This window comes from Piliocolobus tephrosceles, chromosome 1, assembly GCF_002776525.5.
Source record: "Piliocolobus tephrosceles isolate RC106 chromosome 1, ASM277652v3, whole genome shotgun sequence".
In the NCBI taxonomy this organism is placed as follows: domain Eukaryota; kingdom Metazoa; phylum Chordata; class Mammalia; order Primates; family Cercopithecidae; genus Piliocolobus; species Piliocolobus tephrosceles.
In genome coordinates, this window is record NC_045434.1 from 78,676,478 (window position 1) to 78,699,249 (window position 22,772).

At 42.8% G+C, this 22,772-nt stretch overlaps 1 protein-coding gene across 2 annotated transcripts in view; it reads right to left on the bottom strand.

Moving 5' to 3' along the window:
* Positions 1-21,843, bottom strand: part of DUSP10 (dual specificity phosphatase 10) — a 41,676-nt gene extending 19,833 nt beyond the window's left edge. Inside the window, exons 1-2 of one of the 2 annotated variants that reach the window (XM_023203699.2) lie at positions 21,530-21,843; positions 18,479-19,332 (exon numbers count right to left, since the gene is read on the bottom strand). In XM_023203699.2, the coding sequence (XP_023059467.1) occupies positions 18,479-19,289 (811 nt within the window). In that variant the 5' untranslated portion in view covers positions 19,290-19,332; positions 21,530-21,843. Of the gene's footprint in view, positions 1-18,478; positions 19,333-21,355; positions 21,494-21,529 lie in introns of those variants that run through there. The other variant, XM_023203700.2, reaches the window with a different exon arrangement.
* Positions 21,844-22,772: the final 929 nt, after the last annotated feature.

Consider the following 22,772-nt stretch of genomic DNA (forward strand, 5'->3'; position numbering starts at 1 on the left):
TAGTTACTGCAAGAATTAAATCAGCTACTACATTGTAATTATTAATAGAAATTCTAAGTATTCACTGTTTAGCATCTGAATTGTATATAGTAAGTGCTCATTAAATATTTTTAGATTCAGTGAACATTGGAATGAGATGAGAGAGGACCAGTTTATTGTAAAGCATCTGTTATATGCTGTTCAGCATTATGCTATGTATTTGCGAGATTTGATTGAAAAAATTATCCCCAAAGATAAATCTAATGAGGGAGAGGAAAGAACATTAGGGAAATTCAGTGACAGGACTGGCAGAAGAAACATTTTCAGAACACACTGAAGATTGATCTGAACAATGCCATCCAGCTGTAACTCACACAGGCAGGTGCAGGACTGGCCAGGTGAATTCAGCACAAGGATTTAGAAATCCTGGCATTCCAAGGCTGGGAAGGAGGGCTGACTAGGCTTATGAGGAAGAGGCAATTTACAGGGGTGCTGGGCCTCCCTTAAATGTGACAAATAGGCACCTTCCAGGGAGGGCTCAGATCCAAGGCAAATCACACTTGGTGGCCTCTTACCCCTTCTCGTCTCTCCTCGCCCCTACTCCTTGGACATTCTATATGAGTGAGGAATGGTAGAGATGGATGGAAGGTAGTCACGAAAGAGAGAAGACGACTCAGGAGGGAAACTCACCCTGAGGGATGTCACTGGGCAGTAGGAGGGGCCCTCAATTCAGTTTAATATGCATTTATTAAGCACTAAATATGAAATGGGGGCACAGTACTCAGTATAGGGTATACACAAGCTAAGATCTAGGTGGGCCCTCCCAAGAGCTTGCTGGCCCTCTCACTTAAATGTGGTAAGCAGTAACAGATGATTCCAACAGTATCTTCACCACCCCCAGGTGGACCTGTTTCTTCTATCTCCTTTTGAAAGGATACAACACTGGATCTGAAATCAGTAATTTGGGGTTCCTCTTATCTCTCTTACTAACTGTGCACCTTTGGGCAAGTTACTTGACCTTAAGACCATGTGAAACCACACGATCATATCATAAGAGCTATTTCTTCAAACACAGGAGTTAGTTCTCTCTTTTCTAAAAATAAGGGCTGTTACAGCCCTAGATCTCTCCAAGAGCAATAGCACACTATAATGCTCTTGAAAGGTAGAAAAAGGGCCTTGAAGCCTCTGGTCTCCTGGAAGGTGAGACACTCAGGGACTGTGTGAGAAGTGAATGCCTCATGTTCTGTACCTCTTCAGTTGGTTCTGATGAATTTGCTCTCCCCCTGTCAGAAACTGGGACTGAGACTTCCACAGTCATTGAGTGGCAGAGAACACTGCCTCATAGTTATCTGGTGTGAACTGTTCACAGTCTCAAAGCTGAACACCTCTGAAGAGCAGGTCTGCGTGGTGGCAGATGAAAAGTGCCCAGGGCTGGCCCATGTTAGAAAAAACAAGTCATATGGATTTCTTTTCAAAAGAGGCCTCTTTTATACATTCCAAAATCTTGTTTTATTCCTGGTTTTCACTGGTGAAGGAAACTTTCTTCCCAATAACTGCAGAGGTTATGTTGGACTTTTCTTAGAAATCTGCATTCTAAGGTGGCCCCAAGAGGTACTCATAGGAGTCAACTTTCTAGGAGCTGGTGGCCTAAGAGGGCCTTGCAGAACATGGGCCGGGCCTGAGCAGGAAACAGAAGAGTAGTGGTTACCAGGACCACAGACAAGAGGCAGTGTCTATTTTAAGCAGGAATGAAGAAACTAAACTGAAATAAATAAAACACATGGATCTTGGCTTAAAAATTCAAACAAAAGCCCCAAAAGAAAAAGCAACAATTGAATTAAATACCTTGTTTATGAAATGTAATAGGACATACCACAAAAGAGTAATTCCAGACAAGGCAAATGATTAAAAAACACAACAAAAAATCAAAATATTCCTTACCCATAGTATCACCCTGTGTCAGCTTCCCATGAAGATCTCAATCCCAAAACCAACATTTAAGAATCCCTGGTATCAAAGAGGGGCCAACACATATGTTTGTCACCACCACTAACATGATGCTAATTGGGAGATGAAATAGAGAGGTCCAAGAGACTATAGCCTAAAGGGTTTTGAGTATGAAGGTCTCAGAGGCCTGCCTGCCTCCTAACTGATCCTAGTGGTCAAAAGCAGTTGTTCAAAGAGTGAGTCATTTTCCAAGTCTAGAATGCAAATGGCCATAGTCACCAAGGAAATGGTGTTACAGAGATAAGCAAGTTAAGCTGCAGCACTTAGCTCTCTCAGCTGCTGTTTTCCTAATACATACATCCAAATAAAAGGCAGTCTATTCTTGCAATACTGCAATATAATTTTGAAACTGACTAAGCAGAGTCAATGCAGACTCCTCAAGTTAAGGCCACAGTCTCAATAAGAATGCTCTCACTTCCAGATGCTAGCCACAGGTTCAGGGGTTCCCAGGCCACCTACATTTCTAACCAGCTGGTTATAAATTCTGTGGCTTCTACAATGCTTCAGGTTTGATAATTCACTAGAATGACTCACAGAACGCAAGCCCTATCCTTATGATAGCTTTATTATAAAAGCTACAATCAGGAAGAGCCAGATGAAGACACATACAGGGCAATTTCTGGGAGGGTCCTGTATATGGGACTTCTAGGCCATCTCCCTGTGGGATCAGGACATGTTACCCTGCTGACACAGCAATGTGTTCACTAACTAGGAAGTTTTTTTTTTTTTTTTTTTTTTTTTTTTGAGATGGAGTCTCGCTCTGTCACCCAGGCTGGAGTACAGTGGCTGGATCTCAGCTCACTGCAAGTTCCGCCGCCTGGGTTTACGCCATTCTCCTGCCTCAGCCTCCCGAGTAGCTGGGACTACAGGCGCCCGCCACCTCGCCCGGCTAGTTTCTTTGTATTTTTTAGTAGAGACGAGGTTTCACCGTATTAGCCAGGATGGTCTCGATCTCCTGACCTCGTGATCCGCCCGTCTCGGCCTCCCAAAGTGCTGGGATTACAGGCTTGAGCCACCGCGCCCGGCCAACTAGGAAGTTTAATTGAGCTTTGGTGTCCAGAATTTTTACTGGGATTCCATTACTTAGGCATAATTAATTAAATTATTGGCCTTGTGATTGAACTCAATCTTCAGTCCCACTCTCCTCTGCTGAGGAAGATGAACTAATACAAAGCCCTGACCTTCTAATCATGTGGATGTCTTTCTGATGACAAACTCTTGTCCTGAGTCATCTCATTAACATAAACACAGGTGTGATCCAAGGGGCTCATCATGCATAACAAAGACACTCCTAACATTCGGGGAGTTCCAAAGGTTTAGAAATTATTTCCCAGGAACTGAGGACAACAGCCAGACAAATTCTCTATTATACAACAGTTTCTTAATGATGAAGAGTGTGGGCTCTGGAATCAGGCAGGTCTGAATTTGGCATTCTGTGAGACCTTGGGCAACTTACCTAACCTCTCTCAGCCTCAACTGCCTCATCTAAAAAGTGGGGATAATAATAGTTATTACCACATTGAGATTGGCAATATTTGATAGACAAGTGATTCAGGCTACTATAATAACAAGAATTTTTTTCCAGTAGCTGCATTCAAGAAAGTAAAAACAAACAGGTAAAATATTGCTAATATATTTTTCTTAACATGTCCAAATATTATCATTTCAAGAGTCAATATTAAAAAATTACTAATGAAATATTTTACATTATTTTCTATATAAAGTCTTGAAATCTACTATATATTTTACATCTACAGCACATCTCCATTTGGACTGGTCCCATTTCAAGTGCTCAATGGCCACGTCTGGCTTGCAGCAAGGCTACTATATTGGACACTGCAGGTAGATTTAATAATACTATTGCTATCCCCATTAAATGAGTTAATGCTCAGTGTCATAATTGTTCCCATTCTACAAATGTTAACTAAAATATGCATTTGTTTGCATGTGAACGTGTGTGCATGCACGTGGAGAGGTAGTGACCAATGACTAAAACCTAAGGTGCTATAAGCCACACTACACCAGATGTCATGCAGTTCCCATGGAACATCATCAAACAGCTACTCTTTTCAGGAAAAGAAACACTTCAGCTTGGGGAAGAGAGGCTCTCTGATGGATTAACCACAGCATGCTCTTTTATTTCAGCACTCCTACATCTCCCAGCACATGTTTTAATATGAGCCAAATCAAGCAGCCATGACAATAGCTTTGAATGAGAAAAGACACCCCAAAACCAGTGTGCAGATACATGGGGATGCCTGAAGAAACTCAGAATGGCTTAAGGAGTGGAGGAAAGAAAAACTGCAGAGAGGAGCTTTGACTCATTGAGTCATTGAGCAACTGTTCCATGCCCTCTCAGGCTACCTCCCACAGCCATTGCCCAGCCAACAGCTAGCTGCGCCCAGCCAATCACTCACTCCACTCCCTGGAAAAAGCTCCACATTGGGAAGCCAGAAGAATGTCACTAGCAAGAGATTGATTTCAAGGTAATTATTTAGGCAACTTTGTAGCATCTCATTCTCAGACCTAAAAGTGTTCTCAAAGTTTGTTTTAATAAATGCATATATTAATATGAAATCTCTGTGTCTTTTAATAGTGATTCCCACATTCAGCTCCTCCCAATCTTTGTAAGAGAGGGCTTCATGGATGCCATCACCACAGCATTCATCTAGTTCTTTCTATTATCACTGGAGGAGAAATGGGGCTTTCTAGCCACCCTCAAAGTAGGAATGAAGAGATTCACCTAATAAGTGTACATGAATAGATTTTTACATAATATGCAAAGTTAATTTTAATAAACTCAACCAATTCATGTATTTTATCAAGGAAGACAAGCTAATTATCTGTCAAAGAATTATCTCCTATTTAAAGGGCACTTTACCTCAATTTGGCAAAAAGAACTAATGGGGATTATCTTTCCATTCTGATGTGTTTTTGCTCCCTGTGTTTGCTTAAGCCCCCAGAAGACTTCAGCACTGCACAAAAACCTCAGGATTTAGAAAAGTTGGGAGGGAGGGAGACACAAACACATCTACTCGACATCTCACTAAGTCTACCTCTTGTGGTTTTTATTGTCCCTTTAAGAGTGTTTTATCTATAGTGTAAAACTAGGAGTGACTCATATTTATGAAACAAGGAGCTGTTGTTAGCCTTGCCAGATCATTCACTTCCACAATAGCTTCTGATTTTTAATAGCGCTGAGTGGTGCCTCCACATGTCCTCACTCTGCCCACCAAAGAGGTCCAAGATCTGCAATATGTGCCTTACAGGACATGTGGTAAACACACACATTCAGGATCAGTATCAAGACCTGTGGTCAAGGATAAAGATGTCCCTACAAACTCACAACTTTGATAGGTAGTTGAATCTTACATTCAAGAAAGTAAAGCAGAAGTTAAAAAGTGAAAGAGAATTGGGAGGAAAAATAAACTGGCAACTAGCACCCAAAATGGCAGCTAGTACCCATTTCTCTAAATGGGGAGTGCAGTTGGGTGGGAAGGTGGAGAAAATTCCAAACAAGGGTTTCCTGCAAGAGGTTTCTCTTGTCATATCAAAACGTTGGAAACAATCTTAATTTATATCAATAGGCAAGTAAGTAAAATGTGGTAATAAGACAGGTTACAGCATTAAAGAAGAAAATCTATGATGACAACACAGGAAGCAGAAGTACATGCAATATAAAGTGAAAATGAATTTCAGTTTCTATATGAGAAAGCCTGCAAAACATGCACATATATGGGTAAAGAACAAAAAGAAACATAAAAATGAAACTAGGCCAGTCAGGGTGGGATTAGTAATATCATGTTTTTTCTTCTAAAATGTTCTTAATATCTTAACAATAAGTATACATAAAGTGTTTCTGCTAAGACTTTTATAAGATTTCCTTACATAGAAGTAGCATATAATTTTTCAGCACAGCACTATTTCAGGGGAAAAAAAAAAAAAAAACCCCTATGTAGTTATCTATCCACCCCACAAGAAACGTTGGGTTTTTCCAAAGTTTTAAACAAAAAGATCTACCATGCATCAGAAAAGTATTTCCTACTTGTACTGCGTTAGTGGTGACATCAAAGCATTTTACTGAACTATACCACTCATATGTCAGTTGAATATAAGCAGATTATGAATTATTATTGTAGATATTCAATATTATTATGGCTAATTTTTAATAAATGTTAGCTAGTATGCATTAGTTATTGTCTAAAGCACTTATACATATCTTATCTAATTCTGAATTGAGCACATGAGAAAAGAGCCATTACCCTCCCCATTTTATAGACAAGCAAACGGAGGCACAGGAAAGTGAACTTGTCCAAGTTCAAAATTATAATAATTGGCAAAATCAGAATTCAAACTCAGCAGCCTGGTTCCAGAATCTGTGCTCTTAACCTCCAAACTATACTCCCTTCGCTAGAAAATATATAAACTCCTTATAGGAAGGCTGAATACAAATATAAGGGAGCATCAGCCAGCTCATTCAATCAGTCACTAAATAGTCTCATAAGAAAGGTAATGAGAAAAATTAATGGAATGACCTGGCTGAATACTTGCACCCACAAGATTTGCTTATTTAACAACAACTTAGATACTAATCCAAAGGATTATATACTGGTTGGGCTTTTAAACATTCTAAACTGAGAGTTAGGAAACATGAATCCTATGCCAGTACTGCTACTAGCTACTTATATTCTCTTGGATAAGTAATCAGTTTCCATGTCTGTAAAATGGAATGGTTAGATCAAATGCTTGATAACATCTCTCACAATTCTACGACACCATGTTCCTTGAAAAATGTCCTTCCTTTCTTTTTTAATTCAACATCGAGTAAGTGAATGCTTGCTGTGCAATGGACTATAATTCTGTGGTTTTTTCAACATTTCTAAAGTCATCCTGGGGTTGTTGTGGTTCAGAAAACTCACCTTGCCATGTAAATGTGAGAACTTATGATCAATGAAGTTAATCTCCTTGAATTTAAGCTTTCTTAAAATTGATTACTCTTACATTTCAGAATAAAAAATGCTCCGAATTTTGTTCTCCATTCACTAATTCTATCACCTTGATCACCCATGTCCCCCACCCTTCCCCTCTTACTGGAGGACCTGAACGTTTGGGGTGGCCTGACTGCTATGGTTTGAATATGTCCCCCAAAGGTCATGTATTGGAAACTTAATTGTCACTGTAGCAGTATTAAAAGATGGGGACTTTAAGAAGTGATTAGGTCATGAGGGCTCCACTCTCAAGAGTGGATTAAGGCCATAATCACATGGCCATTCCATGGAGCAGGTTATCACAGGGGTGGGTCCTAAGAAAAAGGATGAACTCTTAGCCTCCATTTTCTCACTGTCTTGCACACTTGCTCATCATGTGATGCCTTCCACCATGGGCTGACGCTTGCCAGATGTTGGCACCCTGCTCTTGTACGTCACAGCTTCCAGAACCATAAGCCAAATAAACTTTGGTTCTTTATACATTACTCAATCTCAGGTGTTCTGTTTTAGCAGCATAAAATGAACTTAGACAGTGATGAAACTTTATAGTTGATATCTGAGAGGACAGTCAGATACTTCCACTGTGTGAAGCTGGGTGCTCTGTCAGAAGACAGATTCTGCCTCCATGAATGCTGCCCCAACACAGGATTCCAAGGGGTCCATCCTGCTGTCCCTTAAATGTGTTCATTGTTATTTTTCCCAGAGTCTGTCCTTGCCACACCCCCAGATTACCTGAGCTATATTTGTAGGCTTAGACTGTAGAAGGGAAGAACAGAGATAAGAAAGATTAGGAAAGGAGAGGAGAGAAACTAAACAGTAAATGGTTTGATAGGATCTGTTCACTTATCCCTGAGAATTAACCTTCCCAAAGGGCAATCATAACCTGCTAGAGATTCTTTCTTCACACACTTGAGGGAAAACAATCTATAGTTTTCATTATCATCCACACTAATAAGACAGATAATGAATATAAAGCATAAACAATCAAACACCTTTGGCATTAGCGTATTTAGGATGTAGTCATCATACTCATCACAGATTCTTTCTTGCTCGTTATACCCAACTTTGTACCTGTACTTTTCTTTACATTCACTCATCTACTTCCTACTCTAGAAAGTGGGTTTATTAATGTGTGCAAAAGCAGGAAATATCATCCTTCTATCCACAGGGTACTAGGAGAATGAATTCTAAGTTTCCAGACATCGAAAGCACACTGAGCAGAAGTATACCAGAGCTACACCCAGGATCCACTAGGCACCAGCTAAGTGACTCTGAACAGGTGTCTGAACCTGAGTTTCAGTCCCTCATATGTAAACTGGAATGTGATCACGAGACATAACACTTGTAGCACTGAGTGTGGTATGTAAGAAATACTTCATATACGTTAGAGAGAATTATCACATTTTTCAAAGGTTTGTTTTGCTCAAATTGTTATTCCTTAAAAAACTGTCATGACCAAAATTTAAAGTATCCAAAAGCTGGGATATAATTTGAGGCAAGGTTACTGGGAAGCCAGTCTACTCTAAGGACACAGCATAAGCTACTCACCTTAGCACTGGAATTTTTATTTGAGGATATACAAGAAAAATGGGGAAAGAAAGATGGCATTATAACTAAGGCACTGCAGAGGTAAAGCACAACTAAAGCCACCATAAGGAATGAGACTTGCAAATAGATATGGCCAGCCCAAAAAGAACTTGGGCTTTGAAATCATAAGAACTGGATTTCAATTCTTATTCTCTCATTTGCTAGTAATAACAAGGGAGAAAATATTTAATCTGTTCCTCAGATTCCTTACCTATAAAACTCAGGATATAAAATGACATTCACAGAGCTTCTCTGAGAACTAAATAAGACACATATATATGACAGCCCAATGCTCAGCATCTAGAAAGCATTCAAGAGCTTTTAACTTTTTTTTCTTCCAGACTATCTGGAAAATAATTTTCTAATTTCAGGGATGATAGGTTAGTCAGAGCCAGAGTAGTTCTATGTGATTAACTGATGTTCTGCTGGCAGATTAAAATACCACCTCATGAGAACCATAAGATCCGTTCCTTTAAAGTCTTATCATAAAAACACAGCATTTCAATAAGAATGTAAATTGAAAGAAAAGATTGAAAATGTCCCCTATCTCTTCAAGGAAGGCCCTCTTAGAAGTTTGTGTCTAGTCTTATTATTGTAAGCCAGGAAGAAACACTGTAATGATTGAAGAAAATGACTCACAGTCTTCAATACTGGAGCCCAGAACTGAGGTCTGGGAGCTAGAAGATATGCTGCTGTCACCCTGAGACCCTCTACCCTCATGTTATTCTTTTCTATCTACTCCCCCACCCCTCCTCTTTCTCCTTTCATTTTTGCTTCTCTCTTGCCAATAGCAACAGCTGGTAATATTTAGCTCAATGGTAGTGAAGCTTAGGGCTGTGATACAAATAATGTAAGATTATTTATTCCATAAAATAAATATAAGATATTAAGGAACCGGATAGTGATGTTCTGATGCAAAATGGTGACTGCCTTCTTACCTCAGCACAAAATAAGATCAGTCGAGTTCACATTATAACACGAGAGGTTTAAACTCCTCAAAGGGAGGACAGGCCTGATGCTACTCCCTGGCTCAGGCAGTTTAATCTGTTTACTTGATATGTTCAATGGACAGCAGATGCCTGACGGTGGTCCTATCTGAAGTGGTAAGCAAGAAAGCAAAATCCCGTTGTGGAAGCACTCAGGAAGAGTTGTGCTTTGTTTTGTGTTCCATGAAATTCAAGTTAGGGATCCGGGGCTGGGGGCAGCGGCCGGAGTAGGCCTTTACCACACATAAAACATTAAGGGCAATGCAGGTAATTTGATGCATCCACAAATCCTTTTCTTTCTGTAAGTGATTCTCTACTTTGCCAGAGGCAGAGCGTAGGGTAATAGCCTTTCTCTTATATGAAAGCACTAGGCCTGAACAGCTCATTTCCTTATCCAAAAACAGATCCTCAAGTTTTCTTTTAAGTTACATAAAATATGGCTGTTGCTTGGGTGGGGGACTGGAATGAATAAAAAATTACATATATCTGTATCTCTCTCTATATCTATATATCTACATGTAACTCCAACTTTTAAGTAATAATAGATGATGTACACAGAACCTGGAAAAAACTGATGCCAAGATCTCGTTCTGGGGTTATGGATGAAAACATCTAAAGAATCGAAGACTTCATAATTAAAAGATTACATCAATTTTAACATGAAATGTACATTTTTAAATCTTTTATAATGAAATTCAGGCTACAGGTCATACTCATTTTCTCTTCCTATATTTTTCTGAATTAGTATGATTACACTCGTGAATACAGAGTCTACAGTATATATAATAGAAACATAATCAATGAAAATTTGTTGAAGAGGGATTCAAATCTTCCTCGAAGGGGATTTAGGGGAAACAGCACAGGTTTGAAATCTTGGAGACATGTTTGCATCCCTCCCCTGTCCCTTATACTGGTTTTTAATTGTACTTGCAAACATTTTGTTTTAAAGCAGGCCAAAACCTTGCCTCTGAAATATTGTTTACAATGCTTGTTTGCTTAGCACATCCTCTTTCCATAGAGAGTATGCAGTGAAAATAAACAAAGCCCTTATTCCTATCAGCAACATGTACAAAATTAGGGGGTTCAAAATTACAAAGTTTCACTCTCCCACACAGAGCAGACTTGTCAGCCCTGAGTTTTTGAGGCAGAGAGGGCACATATATTTATTTTTTCATTAAAAACCAGCAAATCATTTCTTTTCAGATGAAGACATTCGAAAGAAATCCTATTGGCCCATGACATATTTAGAAAAGGCCAGGCTATTTCTTTTTTTTTTTTTCTTTTTGATATGGAGTCTCGCTCCGTTGCCAGGTTGGAGTGCAGTGGCACAATCTCGGCTCACTGCAACCTCCACCTCCCAGGTTCAAGCAATTCTCCTGCCTCAGCCTCCCAAGTAGCTGGGACTACAGGAACGCACCACCACACCCAGATAATTTTTGTATTTTTAGGACAGGGTTTCACCATGTTGGTCAGGATGGTCTCGATCTCTTGACCTCGTGATCCATCTGCCTTGACCTCCCAAAGTGCTGGGATTACAGGTGTGAACCACCACGCCCGGCTGGCTATTTCTTAAAAAAGAAAAAAGAAAAAAAAATGTACAAACATGTGCTTCACAGAACAAAATTTCCTGAAGATGAACACTCCCTAAATAAGATTGTGTGGTGGAAGAGGATGAAGAATACAAACATGAACATGATTTTCAAGATAGAAAGGATCTGGAAGCCTGGTCCCATCCGTATATGTTGTCTTTCTTGTATTTGAATGAGCATTGTGATACAGATTCCCCAGCCTGCAGATTAGTGCCTAGCACACCAAAGGCATTCAACAATATTTATTGAACAAACAAATCAATCTCCTCTACCCACAAGTTTGTACATCTGTGGAGACCACCTACCAAAAAGTCCCTAGAAGCCTAAGATGGTTGGGCTTCTTTGATACCTGTTTCGAAACCTGTTTTGATAGCTGTTAACAGCTTAAACCACTAGATTAACAGCTTAAACCACTAGGTTCCCTAGATGAAGAGATTAAATCAACATTAATATTTGGTCCATATTATAATATCCAGGTAAATATATAGACCATGAACTGCTGGTTTTGAAAGTCCTCAGACTTTGGTCTTTTTAGTTCTGAACTGAAATCTCAAAATTCAAGAAAAAAGGCATCAGTACTAAAAAATGTTAATTATATTTTATGCTATATATTAGATTATGATGTTATTAAATAATAGTACATACAAATACATCAATCTGTTGATATCTGTTGAATCTATTGAACCTGGCAAGACCTACTTTAACATTAAGGACCAAATCTCTAAAATCAATCATGCATGTGACCTTGGACAGGTCATAAACCGCTCCAGGCCCCTTTCCTGTAGTGGCATAATGAGAATACTTGACTAGATCAATGGTTCTCAAACTTTGCTACCTGTTAGAATCACTTCGGGAGCTTTAAAAAAATCTTGATGTGCAGGCTGCACCCCAGACCAGTTTAATCAGGCTTTCTGGATGCAGGAACTGGGCATCACAGGTTATAAATCACCTTCAGGTGATACCAACGAACAGCCTGCAGTGAAAACTACTGGATTGGGGCCCTCTAAAGTTCCTTGCTCTTTTCAAAGCTGGGATTCTTTGGTTCCACAAAGGTGAGATGACCTCTTCTGGAATTAGAATTTCTCTCCTTAGTATGTAGTCTATCTTTTTCAACCAACTTGGATTAAATTGCCTAAGCACTCTGATATATCACACATTCATGCCCAAACTGTTCTTCAGCAATGCTGGGGCTTGAAGGTTCTGGCTTCTGATAATGCTGGGTTTAAGGAACTAGATTTTGCTACTGGTCAAAAGCTCCCACCTAGTCCCTGAGGGTGTATGCACCAGGAGTATGTGATGGAAAGTTTTTCTGCTCCTGTAATTTTGTCAGACCTCCAGATGGGTTTGCCCAAAGGACCAAGTAGGAAACTGTACATATTCACCATTCTCCCTTCTCCTTTCCCCCATACACAGGTTTTGAAAACAGAATTAGGCAAAGTGCTTTACCTATTCAGTTTCCTTCCCCTGCTTTGCTTTTTCTAATCTGAAATCATATCTACTACTGCCAGGAGACGAGTTTCTTGAACTTGTCCATGACAAGCTGAATGTTCTGAATTGGTAAGGGCAAGAGTATTCATACTTAACATGCTCCCACAGCACTGTGCTTAGAACGACTTGCCCATCCTCTCCAACAACCCCGGTCCCTGCAATGTAAGAGGTTCTTACATTAGGACATGAGTAGGAAAACAGGGTCCAGAGGTCCAGAGGCTTGATTTATTGAGAGCCATCAAATGCCAGGTACTTTACATCACCTCATTTCATCCTAGGATGCTGGAGCTGTCCCTGTTTTTTTGTTTGTTTGTTTGTTTGTTTGTTTGTTTGTTTTTTGTTTGTTTTTTTTTTTTTTTTTTGAGGTGGAGTCTCGCTGTGTCTCCCAGACTGGAGTGCAGTGGCGCGATCTCGGCTCACTGCAAGCTCCACCTCCTGGGTTCACGCCATTCTCCTGCCTCAGCCTGCTGAGTAGCTGGGACTACAGGGACCCTCCACCACGCCCGGCTAATTTTTTTTGTATTTTTAGTAGAGACGGGGTTTCACCGTGTTAGCCAGGATGGTCTTGATCTCCTGACCTCGTGATCCACCCGCCTCGGCCTCCCAAAGTGCCTGTTTTACAATGAAGAAAACTTGGCCTCTGAGAGATCCCATGATTTGCCTAAAGGCATACAGTTGGTCAATAGAAATGCCTAGATTTGAACCCGGGTGTGAGTGAGCAAAATGTCACTCTGCTGAGCACATCGTGAATGAGGAACAGATGAAGCAAGAACATGGCTGGGAGAGAGAGTTCATTTCTATTATCTGTTCACCTACACTTAAATTAGGAAGCAGGAAAGTGTACCCGAAAGCTCAGAGAGAGGACAGCCAACTAACAGTGTAGCAGTTCAGGAAGAGGTTTCAGGACTTCTTGAAAGATAGGAGCAGGCCATTCAACTCCTTCCCTCCTTTTTCCTTCACATTCCAACCTATCACAACCCCAGGCTCAGGAACCAGCTCACCCCTCCTTCTATCTACCCTTTTATAGTCAGTCCACAATCCTTATTCCAAAAATAAATCCTCCTGATGAGATGATGAGAAGTAACAAAAAGCAAAGCTAAGAAGTTTTATACTTTTGTTATGGGACTTTAGTTGGACAGATTATCATGTTTTTACAAATTTCCCTAAAACAAATAATTACGGGATATACCAAATTACTCCAGCCTCCTGGCCCAGTATGTTTTTGCAATTATTTTGGCACTCCAACTCTATGCTACTTAAATTAGTTAACAGTCACTAAGTTATTTTTAGGCCATAGCAACACACACTCTTATTATACCTAGCTTGTTGTTTGTACTCCTTAGGAGCAAAATTTGCCTTTTTACTGGCACTATCATTTCCTTTCGATCAATATCCATAACATTTTACCATATTTATGGAGTGCTTACCATGTATGTGTGTAAAGTTCTGAACACTTTGCACACATTAATTCATTTATTTCAGAAACTAACACTTGGAGACAGCTATTGTTATAATCTCTTTTTGTTAATGAGGTAACTAAGGAACTGAGGAATTCGGCAACTTGCCCAAGGGCACATACCTAGTAAGAGGGGAGCCAAGACTAGCATTCAGACTGACTAGATCCAAAGTTCTGCCTTGATTTCCCCATCATTTGCTACAAAGCTAATGTTTGACATTTTAGCCTTGGATGTTAACCAGAGGCACAGAATAACAACAGCACGTTTGTGAATGTAGATATGTCTTTATTTCAGATATCATTTTAAAAATCCTTATAACATCTCTGAGAGACAAGGGGAGACTTTTATTCCCTTCCCCATCCCCCAGAAAAGGCAGAAACAGAGTATTTTTCACAGGGTCTCTGATTTCTGAGCCTAGCCATCCACTTTGTCATAGAACTCTACATTGCTAAGAAGAGTATATTTCAGAATCCTTTTCAACTAGGGAAAAGTATGCAATCTATGGTGCTCAATTCTAAGAAGTGATGAAATTTTACAGTATAAAGGCCTAACTCACTGCATGGTCAAATCCGCCCCATGGATCATCCTCTTAAACCATTTCCCTCTTCTTCTCTCATTCCCCAGTAAAGGCCTTTGGTACAGAGCAGGCCTATAAAGATTGTAGCAGTTGGTCATTATTTGTTTTACAATAGCATAGAGCAAGTACAGGCATGGGCTCTGACATACCAGGGGAGGAAGGGGGAGACACAGACCCCAAGGAGGCACCTGAAGCCGTCCCACTCCCAAGGAGGGAAGCTCCTCTGTAGACCAGACTGCTGGTCAGTCACAGAGGAATTCTAGGTTGAAAAGCACTTAAAAATGGGTACATGACACTCAAGTGTTTAGGAGTAAAAATGTTGTTCTTAGTATACTATAAAATATTTCTAGCTTTATTGAATTGAAAACATTAAGTTTAAACGCTAAACATACTCAAATACATTAAAACATTATCCATATTTTTAAATATTTCAACAGAAAAGAGAAAGCAAATAGGAAAAATAAAATTGTTTAATCTGGTTGACAGCTATATGGGTGTTCATTACACACTTTTCTGCTTTTCTATATGCTTGAAAATGTTTATAATAACGTTTTTGGAGGCATGTATTGTCTTTAAGAAAAAGGGGCAGTAAACTATTTTTTCCTACCTAAGTAAATGACAAATTATTTCTCTGGACCCAGCTTTACTGAAAAGAAATGGAGCCCAAAAAACTTGATAGCAGAAATGATAGCTCTCATTATGGATGGTCTAGCTTTCTTATTTTTAAGAATTGTTTAAAATTGTTAAAAGAATTTTAAAAATTGTTTAGCTTTCTTATTCAGTTTGACTAGAAAGCAAGTTTTAGTTGACTAAAAATCAGCTTTGAGTAAAACAGAATATAATTCTTTCAAAGACCTCACAAATCCTAAATATTTATTCATCTAGATCATTTTCACCAAGTTGAAGGGAAGCACAGGTCTGATGCCATTTATTCTTCAGAAGATGAGACTAAAACATGGATTCTAACATAGGTCACAACAGGAGGGCACCGTAAATTAGAACAGTAACTTAATCCCAGAGGCTGCCATGCCTCTGATCGGTTTCTTCCCAGCCTGACACAGCATTACTAAAATGGCAAGGTAGCAGCCGCTCTGCTTGACAGACAGCACCAAAAATGGAGAACATGGCATGGAGACAGGGGGACAAGGAGCTTGGACAGGGAGGGTAGCAACCAGTGTTTACAAACATAAACCAGAGCATCAGATGGGCCAGCCATAAATTACCCAAGATTGTACTGAAATCTCTGAAAATAAATTAACAAGCCCTTAGAAGTTTCCTCCTTATGTTCTAACTATGCCCCCCTCCCACCAACTTCCCTACAAAAATTACTCCTTCCAAAATGGTACCACTACCACTGTTGCTGAAATACAATCTTATCACCAAGGGAGGGGATTACTCAAATAAATCTGAGAGGAGAAGCCAGACCAGAATTGTTGCTTGACCCACTCAAGAATTTGGGAGAAGTCTGCTGGTCATGCCTTTGGGGAATGCCCACCCCGCCTTTCACCACAATAGTGCTATGGTATTAATCACTGGTTTACCGAGTTGAAAGGATTATGAAGGACATTCTAATACTGACCCATTCCTTTCCCTTCTTTTCCATCTTGGTCCCAATTTTAGGCCATTCTCCCAAAAGATACCAAAATGACAATGATAATTATAAAGTAGAATATAGACCCCTTCACTCCTGAACTACATATTTTCAAAGAAATTCCCAGATATTTGAAGAAAAGGCCCCCAAAACTACAAATAATCTAACCTCTACCACCAGAGCGTCTTCCAACTCGACCAACGCGGTGTCTCACCAACTCAAAAATGACGAGGCCTCGCAGTGGCTGCCCAGGGCGCCCAGTGGTGAGGTCAGCAGTGTGTCCGGCCCCGCCCCATTGAGGCAATCTTACTCTCTGACACTGAAGAACAAGCCCAGACTGTCTGGAATCTCAGCTGCATCCACAGGAAAGGGAGAGAGGCACCCCACTTTCACCAGTAGCACCCAAGAGATTCACTTTTCAGTGACTGATGGGTCACCCCTATCCACAACTCCACCCACTGCAAAATAGAGAGTAGGGTCCACAACTCCTTCTAATCATCCTCATGATTAGAAGGTCTAGGGTCATGATTAGGAGGTCTAGGGTCATCTTGATCCGTGTTGTTTCCTCTCCTCAGATCATGCAGACACAAAAGACTTGCTTTTAATTGTGAACACCTGCTCTGCATGAGCAACGAGGAGATCATCAAGATCGTTAGCTATCCTCCTCTTTTCTCCCCAAGACAAACTATTACAAATGGGAAATTCCTAGGTAGGATTTTCTCATTTGTAAGAGGCCAGACACACCAAGATTACGGTAAGACAATAGCGGGGTAAATATCTTGGGAATCACTCAGAGTCAACCAAACAAGAATACAGAAACAATAAAATATAGAGCTATGCAGAGGAAATCTGAACATACTTGTGACCCCAAGAAAACCCACCACCACAACCACCACCACCAGGAAATGCCTAGAAGCTTCTGGAACTCTCTACATACAATTCCATCATGTTCTCCTTCCCAGCAAAGCCCACCAGCTCTAAGGAGAGATGTGCCTTTATGGTAGGGGAGCCCCATGATGACAAGTTTGAGGAGAGTAGAGGGTGGGAAGAGGAGATTGTGTCAATGAAATTCAGAACTATAGTTCCCAGAACACTGCTTAACAAAAGGCAGAAAGCCTCACTGGGAAGACAAGAAGGAGAATGGCAAAGCTGTCCCGTAGAGACAAAATAACTAACTTGCTCACCCACATAGCCTATTGCAATTTAAATATGCAATGTGTTCAAACTCAGCAACACTTTTGGTCAACACACTTTAGGAGACTGGTTGGAGATGTGACCCAGAAACTGTGTACCTTGGCTCACAACACAAGAGGAGAGAAGAAGATGACTATCTCTCACTACCACCACCAGGTAAAAGATGCTGAATGAGAGTGATGTACGGTGCCCCAAAAGTCAGTATCTGAGGGCAAAGAGGTGCAACTAGGCTGGACACAGGATGCAGGCTACTTGGGAAGGTTAGGCAACACGGTATGGACGGTGCTCCGAGAAGAGTGGGTGAATACTTCCTTCTGCCGGAGCTTAGTTCCACTAATCTCGGCTATTCTGCATTCAGTATACTGGGGCAAGTGACCCATTACTCCATCTTGGGAGGAGCCATGATGCCAACTGTTGTCAGGTGAGGCCAGAAAAAACAATGGGTTGGATGTAATCGGTGAACTTATACCTTATATGGAACCTTAGCATAAGAAGCTCTGCCCTTCTTCAAGGTCAATTTATGAACCACATAAAAGTCAAGCTGGTCAGAAAGGTGAAAAAGAGAAAGAATTTCCCACAAAAAGAACTGGTACCTGTAGGTTTACTTGTAGTTCACCATAGTTGCTCCTTCCTCTGTTCCATCAACATTGGTTAAGTCTGAGAGACAATAACTTTCCAACTAGTGATTGATTGGAATAGAGCTAGCAGACCAGGCATGACTTGAGATACCATCTGGTGTGTATAAAGCCCCTTTTTAGAAATTGAGAAAACAGTCCCAGAGAGGTGAAATGACTTGCACAATGCAAATTAGAAGCCGAATTAAGGGTAGAACCCAGATCTTCTGGCTTCCAGTTCAGTGCTGCTGGGTTTTTCTTACTAAACCAACATAATAAAGAGCATAGAAGGGAAGACAAGAATAAAGTCTAGTTTGGTCTTTGGTAGCCAGGGTAAGGAGAATGCTGTCACTTCTATGAGAAAACCCAAAGTGAACCCGGCTAATCAGGACTGTGCTTGGGAAGGGAGCAGGGGCATTACCTTTCAACACCAGAGGTTCTTTGCCTTCTCTCTTCAGGGACTCGAGGACTATGTGAAGTGGCTGGGAGGGCATCACTCGGCTTGGCTCATTGGTATTCTCATCATAAACTATAATTTCTTTGGAAAAGATCCTCTTGAAAGAGTCCTTGCCTTCCCTACAGGAAATCAAGTCTAGGACAGTGATCTTGCCCTGCTGCAGTCTCCGCCGGCTGATCTTATCGGCACAGTTAATGTGGACAGCTCCTTGGATGTGACTTTTGTTGTACTCCATGAAGGGCCTGCAGTCAATGATGACAGGGCCCTGACTCGGCAGGTGACTCTTGCTGCATTTGGTCATCTTCTTTGCCAAGTCATTGGGGTAGATTATTTTGATGCTGGCTAGCTGCTTGGGGGTCCCTGACACAGGGCTGCCCACCCCACCTGATGGACTTAAAGAGCCTGTATTCTCATTATTGTTGACCATCTGGTTAGCAGGGCAGGTGGTAGAGGTTCCGATGGCAGTGGTGGTGGTGCCAGCAGCAATGGCTTGGGTTTGGGCCTGATTGTCCTTGTCGTAGGTTGCCACAGTGCAGCAGCTGGCACTGCTGCATCCACAATTCAGGGAGCGGGCAGAGCCGCTGGATGAGGGCATATACGTCAGATTCGCAGCCTTGAGGGACACAACGGTGGTGGCGATGACAGGAGGGTGGCTGTTACTGCCTGGGGTGGCAGAGCCAAGGTAGCTAGAGTCTAAACAAAGGTTGAGATCCTGAGGTCTGACGGGCCTAGATAGTGCCACTACTACCCTGTCGTCTAAAGGAGATGGAGGCATGAGGAGGCTGAAAACTGGCAATTCAAGAAGAACTCAAGACAGTCTGTAAAGAACGGGAAGGGAGAAAGAAAGGATAAAGTCACGTGACACAAAAGGCAGTCTCATCCAATCCCTAGGAAAGGCCTTTGCATCCCTCTGAGCAAAGTCTTCCTAATTGCCCTTTATCATACCACCATCAAAACTTGAAACTCAGTTTTATGTATTCAAAGAGGATGCAAACCTGAGGGCCCCAATCAATTTGGTTGCTAAATCTAAGGTTAAATTTGGATGTAATGTTGTAAATGTTAATGAATATTTCCTGGATCTACATAAAAGTTCAGCTGTAGAGAAGGTATAAGCACAAATAATTAGAAAAGCTGAAGACAGAAGGGAGGCTCTTAAGAGGCATCTATTCTGAACCTCAGCTCTTGAGCAGAAGTACACTGCAAACATCTGAGAAAGACCCATTTGTCCACCCTTGCATGCTTGCCATTTAATTCCCTCACTCACTGCAAAGGCAAAGGGGCAACCAGGAGCACTGGCATGGTTCACAGAAATGTACAGCAGCTAAATATACATCAGAGTGGATGTCAACTTTCTGCAAATCCCCTTAAGTGAATCTCTTTAACTTGGAGCTATTCTTGCCTTCCATCCTATTGGGGTCCTTTGAAACGCACAACATAATCATATTAAAATCTCACATGTTGTCTTTTGGCTTCTTATAAATTAATCTGCATTTCCCCTTTTCACTACTAACTGGTGTCCTAAAACGAAATGTCAAGCCGTGAAGCCAGATCTGGAAACCTGGAAACCCCAACCCTGGCAGATCCATCACCCTTTGCTCTCCCACCTACCCCTACCCTCATTCCTGCCTGGAAAGGACAACTTGAGCTCACCTCCCCTCTGCATCTCCCTGGCTGGCACAGACTGTGCATCCCAGAGCTTCTCTCAATGGGAGGCAGCCACGTTGTATAAGGTTTCAATCCCATACAGATATCCCCTCTTCAAGAGTACTGACTCCATAAAGAGGACCTCCCAACTAGCCTGTACCCGTTGAAAGGGGCAGTGAATTGTTGCCCACTGGATCTATCTCTGATTTCAAATATTGTCTGCAAAAAGACGGCTCCTTCCTCTTGTAGGCACAGGGACACTCCACAACCCAGGCTTGCTAACTGTTTCTTCTTCTATTAGACACGCACACAGCAAAGACACCAAACCCCGCGCCAAGAGTCGCTCACCTAAACGAACTTTAAGAGCTGTCTGGAAAAATGCCATCTATCATTCGTCTACACACGACCGTCACCATTCTCATCCGTCTACACACGACCGTCACCATTCTCTGACACAGAACCAAAGTGTCACAGGCGGAATCCACACTCACGCGCGCACACAGGGGCACGCACCCATCACGTCGGCAGATCTCCAACGACCCGGGTTTCTCTCACCCACCTTTGGATGGGAGCGAAGAAGCCAACCCCCTTCCCTTGCGTAGTATTTTTTTCTGAAGAGCGAGTACTATTCCAGAAGCTATAACTGTTTGCCGGTTGGACCAAGCGCTGAAAGTCTTCGCTATGGTGTTACCTGGTAGGACACGTCCAGGATCAACAGACCATTTCTTTTGAGAGGGACGCATAAGCGTGTTCAGAGACACACGCTGGGACCCACACCTCCACACAGAGTGCGCGGCTCACACACGCACGCACGGAGTGTATAGAGAGATCTGCATCCCTGCAGCAGAGGGTCGGGCGTATATACTGCCCGAGAAACCATTCAGTCTGGCCCAGAAAATCTCCCGGAGAAATACTGAGCTATCCCCTCTCCCTTCCACCACTAGGCAAGAGCTGGAGAGAAAATTAAGTGGTTAGACAATGCTTCTTCCCCACTCCTGGAGCACTTAACATCCCCCCGTCCCCCCCACCCCCCTTCACTCCTCGGCACACAGCGCACTAATGAATCCCGGGCATTTAAAACTGCCGCAAAGCATCCCAACAAAGCTCATTTTTTCTTCGCCCCAAATCCAAGTAGACTGCAGAGAGAGTAAATGCACAGGGCAGCAGGAGCCAACAGCCGGAACCTTATAACCCTACCTGCTGTAGCTCCTCCATCAGCATCGCATCTCTCTCTTTCTGTCTGTCTCTGTTTCTCTCTCACACACATACACACACACAAACACACACACTCACACTCACGCAAGCACCGCCTTACAATCCTCCACCTCCAGTCCCGGGCTCTCAGGAGTAGTCGCGGTGACTTCCACTTACTTCATAAATAAGTGTAGTCCTCCACCATCTGGCGCTCCGCTTCAGCTATGGACTCTCACATTCAACCCCCATTCACTTGGCTTCATTGATCTCCAGCAGCAACATAGTTACTTTCTCTTTTGCTACACTGTAAATGTAAGGTTCTGAGGGGGCGGACTCTTCACCGACCGACGGCGCGTTGGACCAATAAGAATCCGAACAAAGCTGACCGCTACCTCACAAAGCCCCGCGACCAATGGGCAGCCTAGGGGGCGGGGAAGAAGGCGTGGCCTCATCTCTTTAAGGAGGGTTTATCCGACGCTGCTCTGGGTCCTCGGTGTTATAACACGGGCGGTGATGTCATTGGCAACCAATCAAAAACTTAAAAAGAGCCAGCCGGGGCCGCGCTGAGCAGCTGCTCTCTATTTACTTGTAAACCGAACCGGCAGGATGCAGTTAACCCTTTACCAGGCTGAAGCGTCAGCGGACTGGACGCGCCGCTCCGCTAAAACTGGCTCTTCCCACTGGACGGGATCCTCCAACACTCCCTCACCCGGGGGCAAACCACGCTATTTTTCCTCGTTAATATGGACTGATGATCAAAAGTGTCGGAGTAACTTTCTAAAGGAAAGAGACTGCGATCACCGTCCCTAGTGGGAAAGCCGGGTTCTCTCCGAGTCGCTCGAGGTGACTTGACAAACCCTAAGCCAAAATTCGCGGACCTCGCCGGGTCTTCTGCGCTAGGACCAACGTAAGCGCGCAGGCAGGGGCGACGCTTCCGCTCCGAGCCGAGGCCCGGGGCCACGCGCTTAGGGCCAGAGCTTGGCAGCCGACAGTACCGGACAGGGAGGCCCTTCAGCCTCGACGCGGCCCGAGATGTCCGGACGGCCTTGCTCCGCCCGGGAAGCGTCCGCCTCCCGCCGGCCCGCAGATGTCGCTGCCCCTCCGGCTGTCCCGGCCTGACCGCCGCGCGCCGCCCTCCTGCTCACCTACTTCCGCGCCCTGGTCACGCCCCTACCTTCCCCAGGCTAACTCTCCCCGAGCTCGACCCGGACCACTAAGGCGGCGCCACTGAGGGCTGCTCGGAGGAGGAGACCTGAGTCGACGCCAGAGGCGACAAGGGACGCGCCCTGAGCAGCGGTACAGAGGCTAATCCCCTGGCCGGGCGTCCTGGGGCCCGCTACGCGCCCGCCGCCCCTCCGGAGCTTGGTTCCCCCCGCCACCTCCCCCTTTCCCGCCTGGCGCGCTGGGTTCCCGCGCCGTG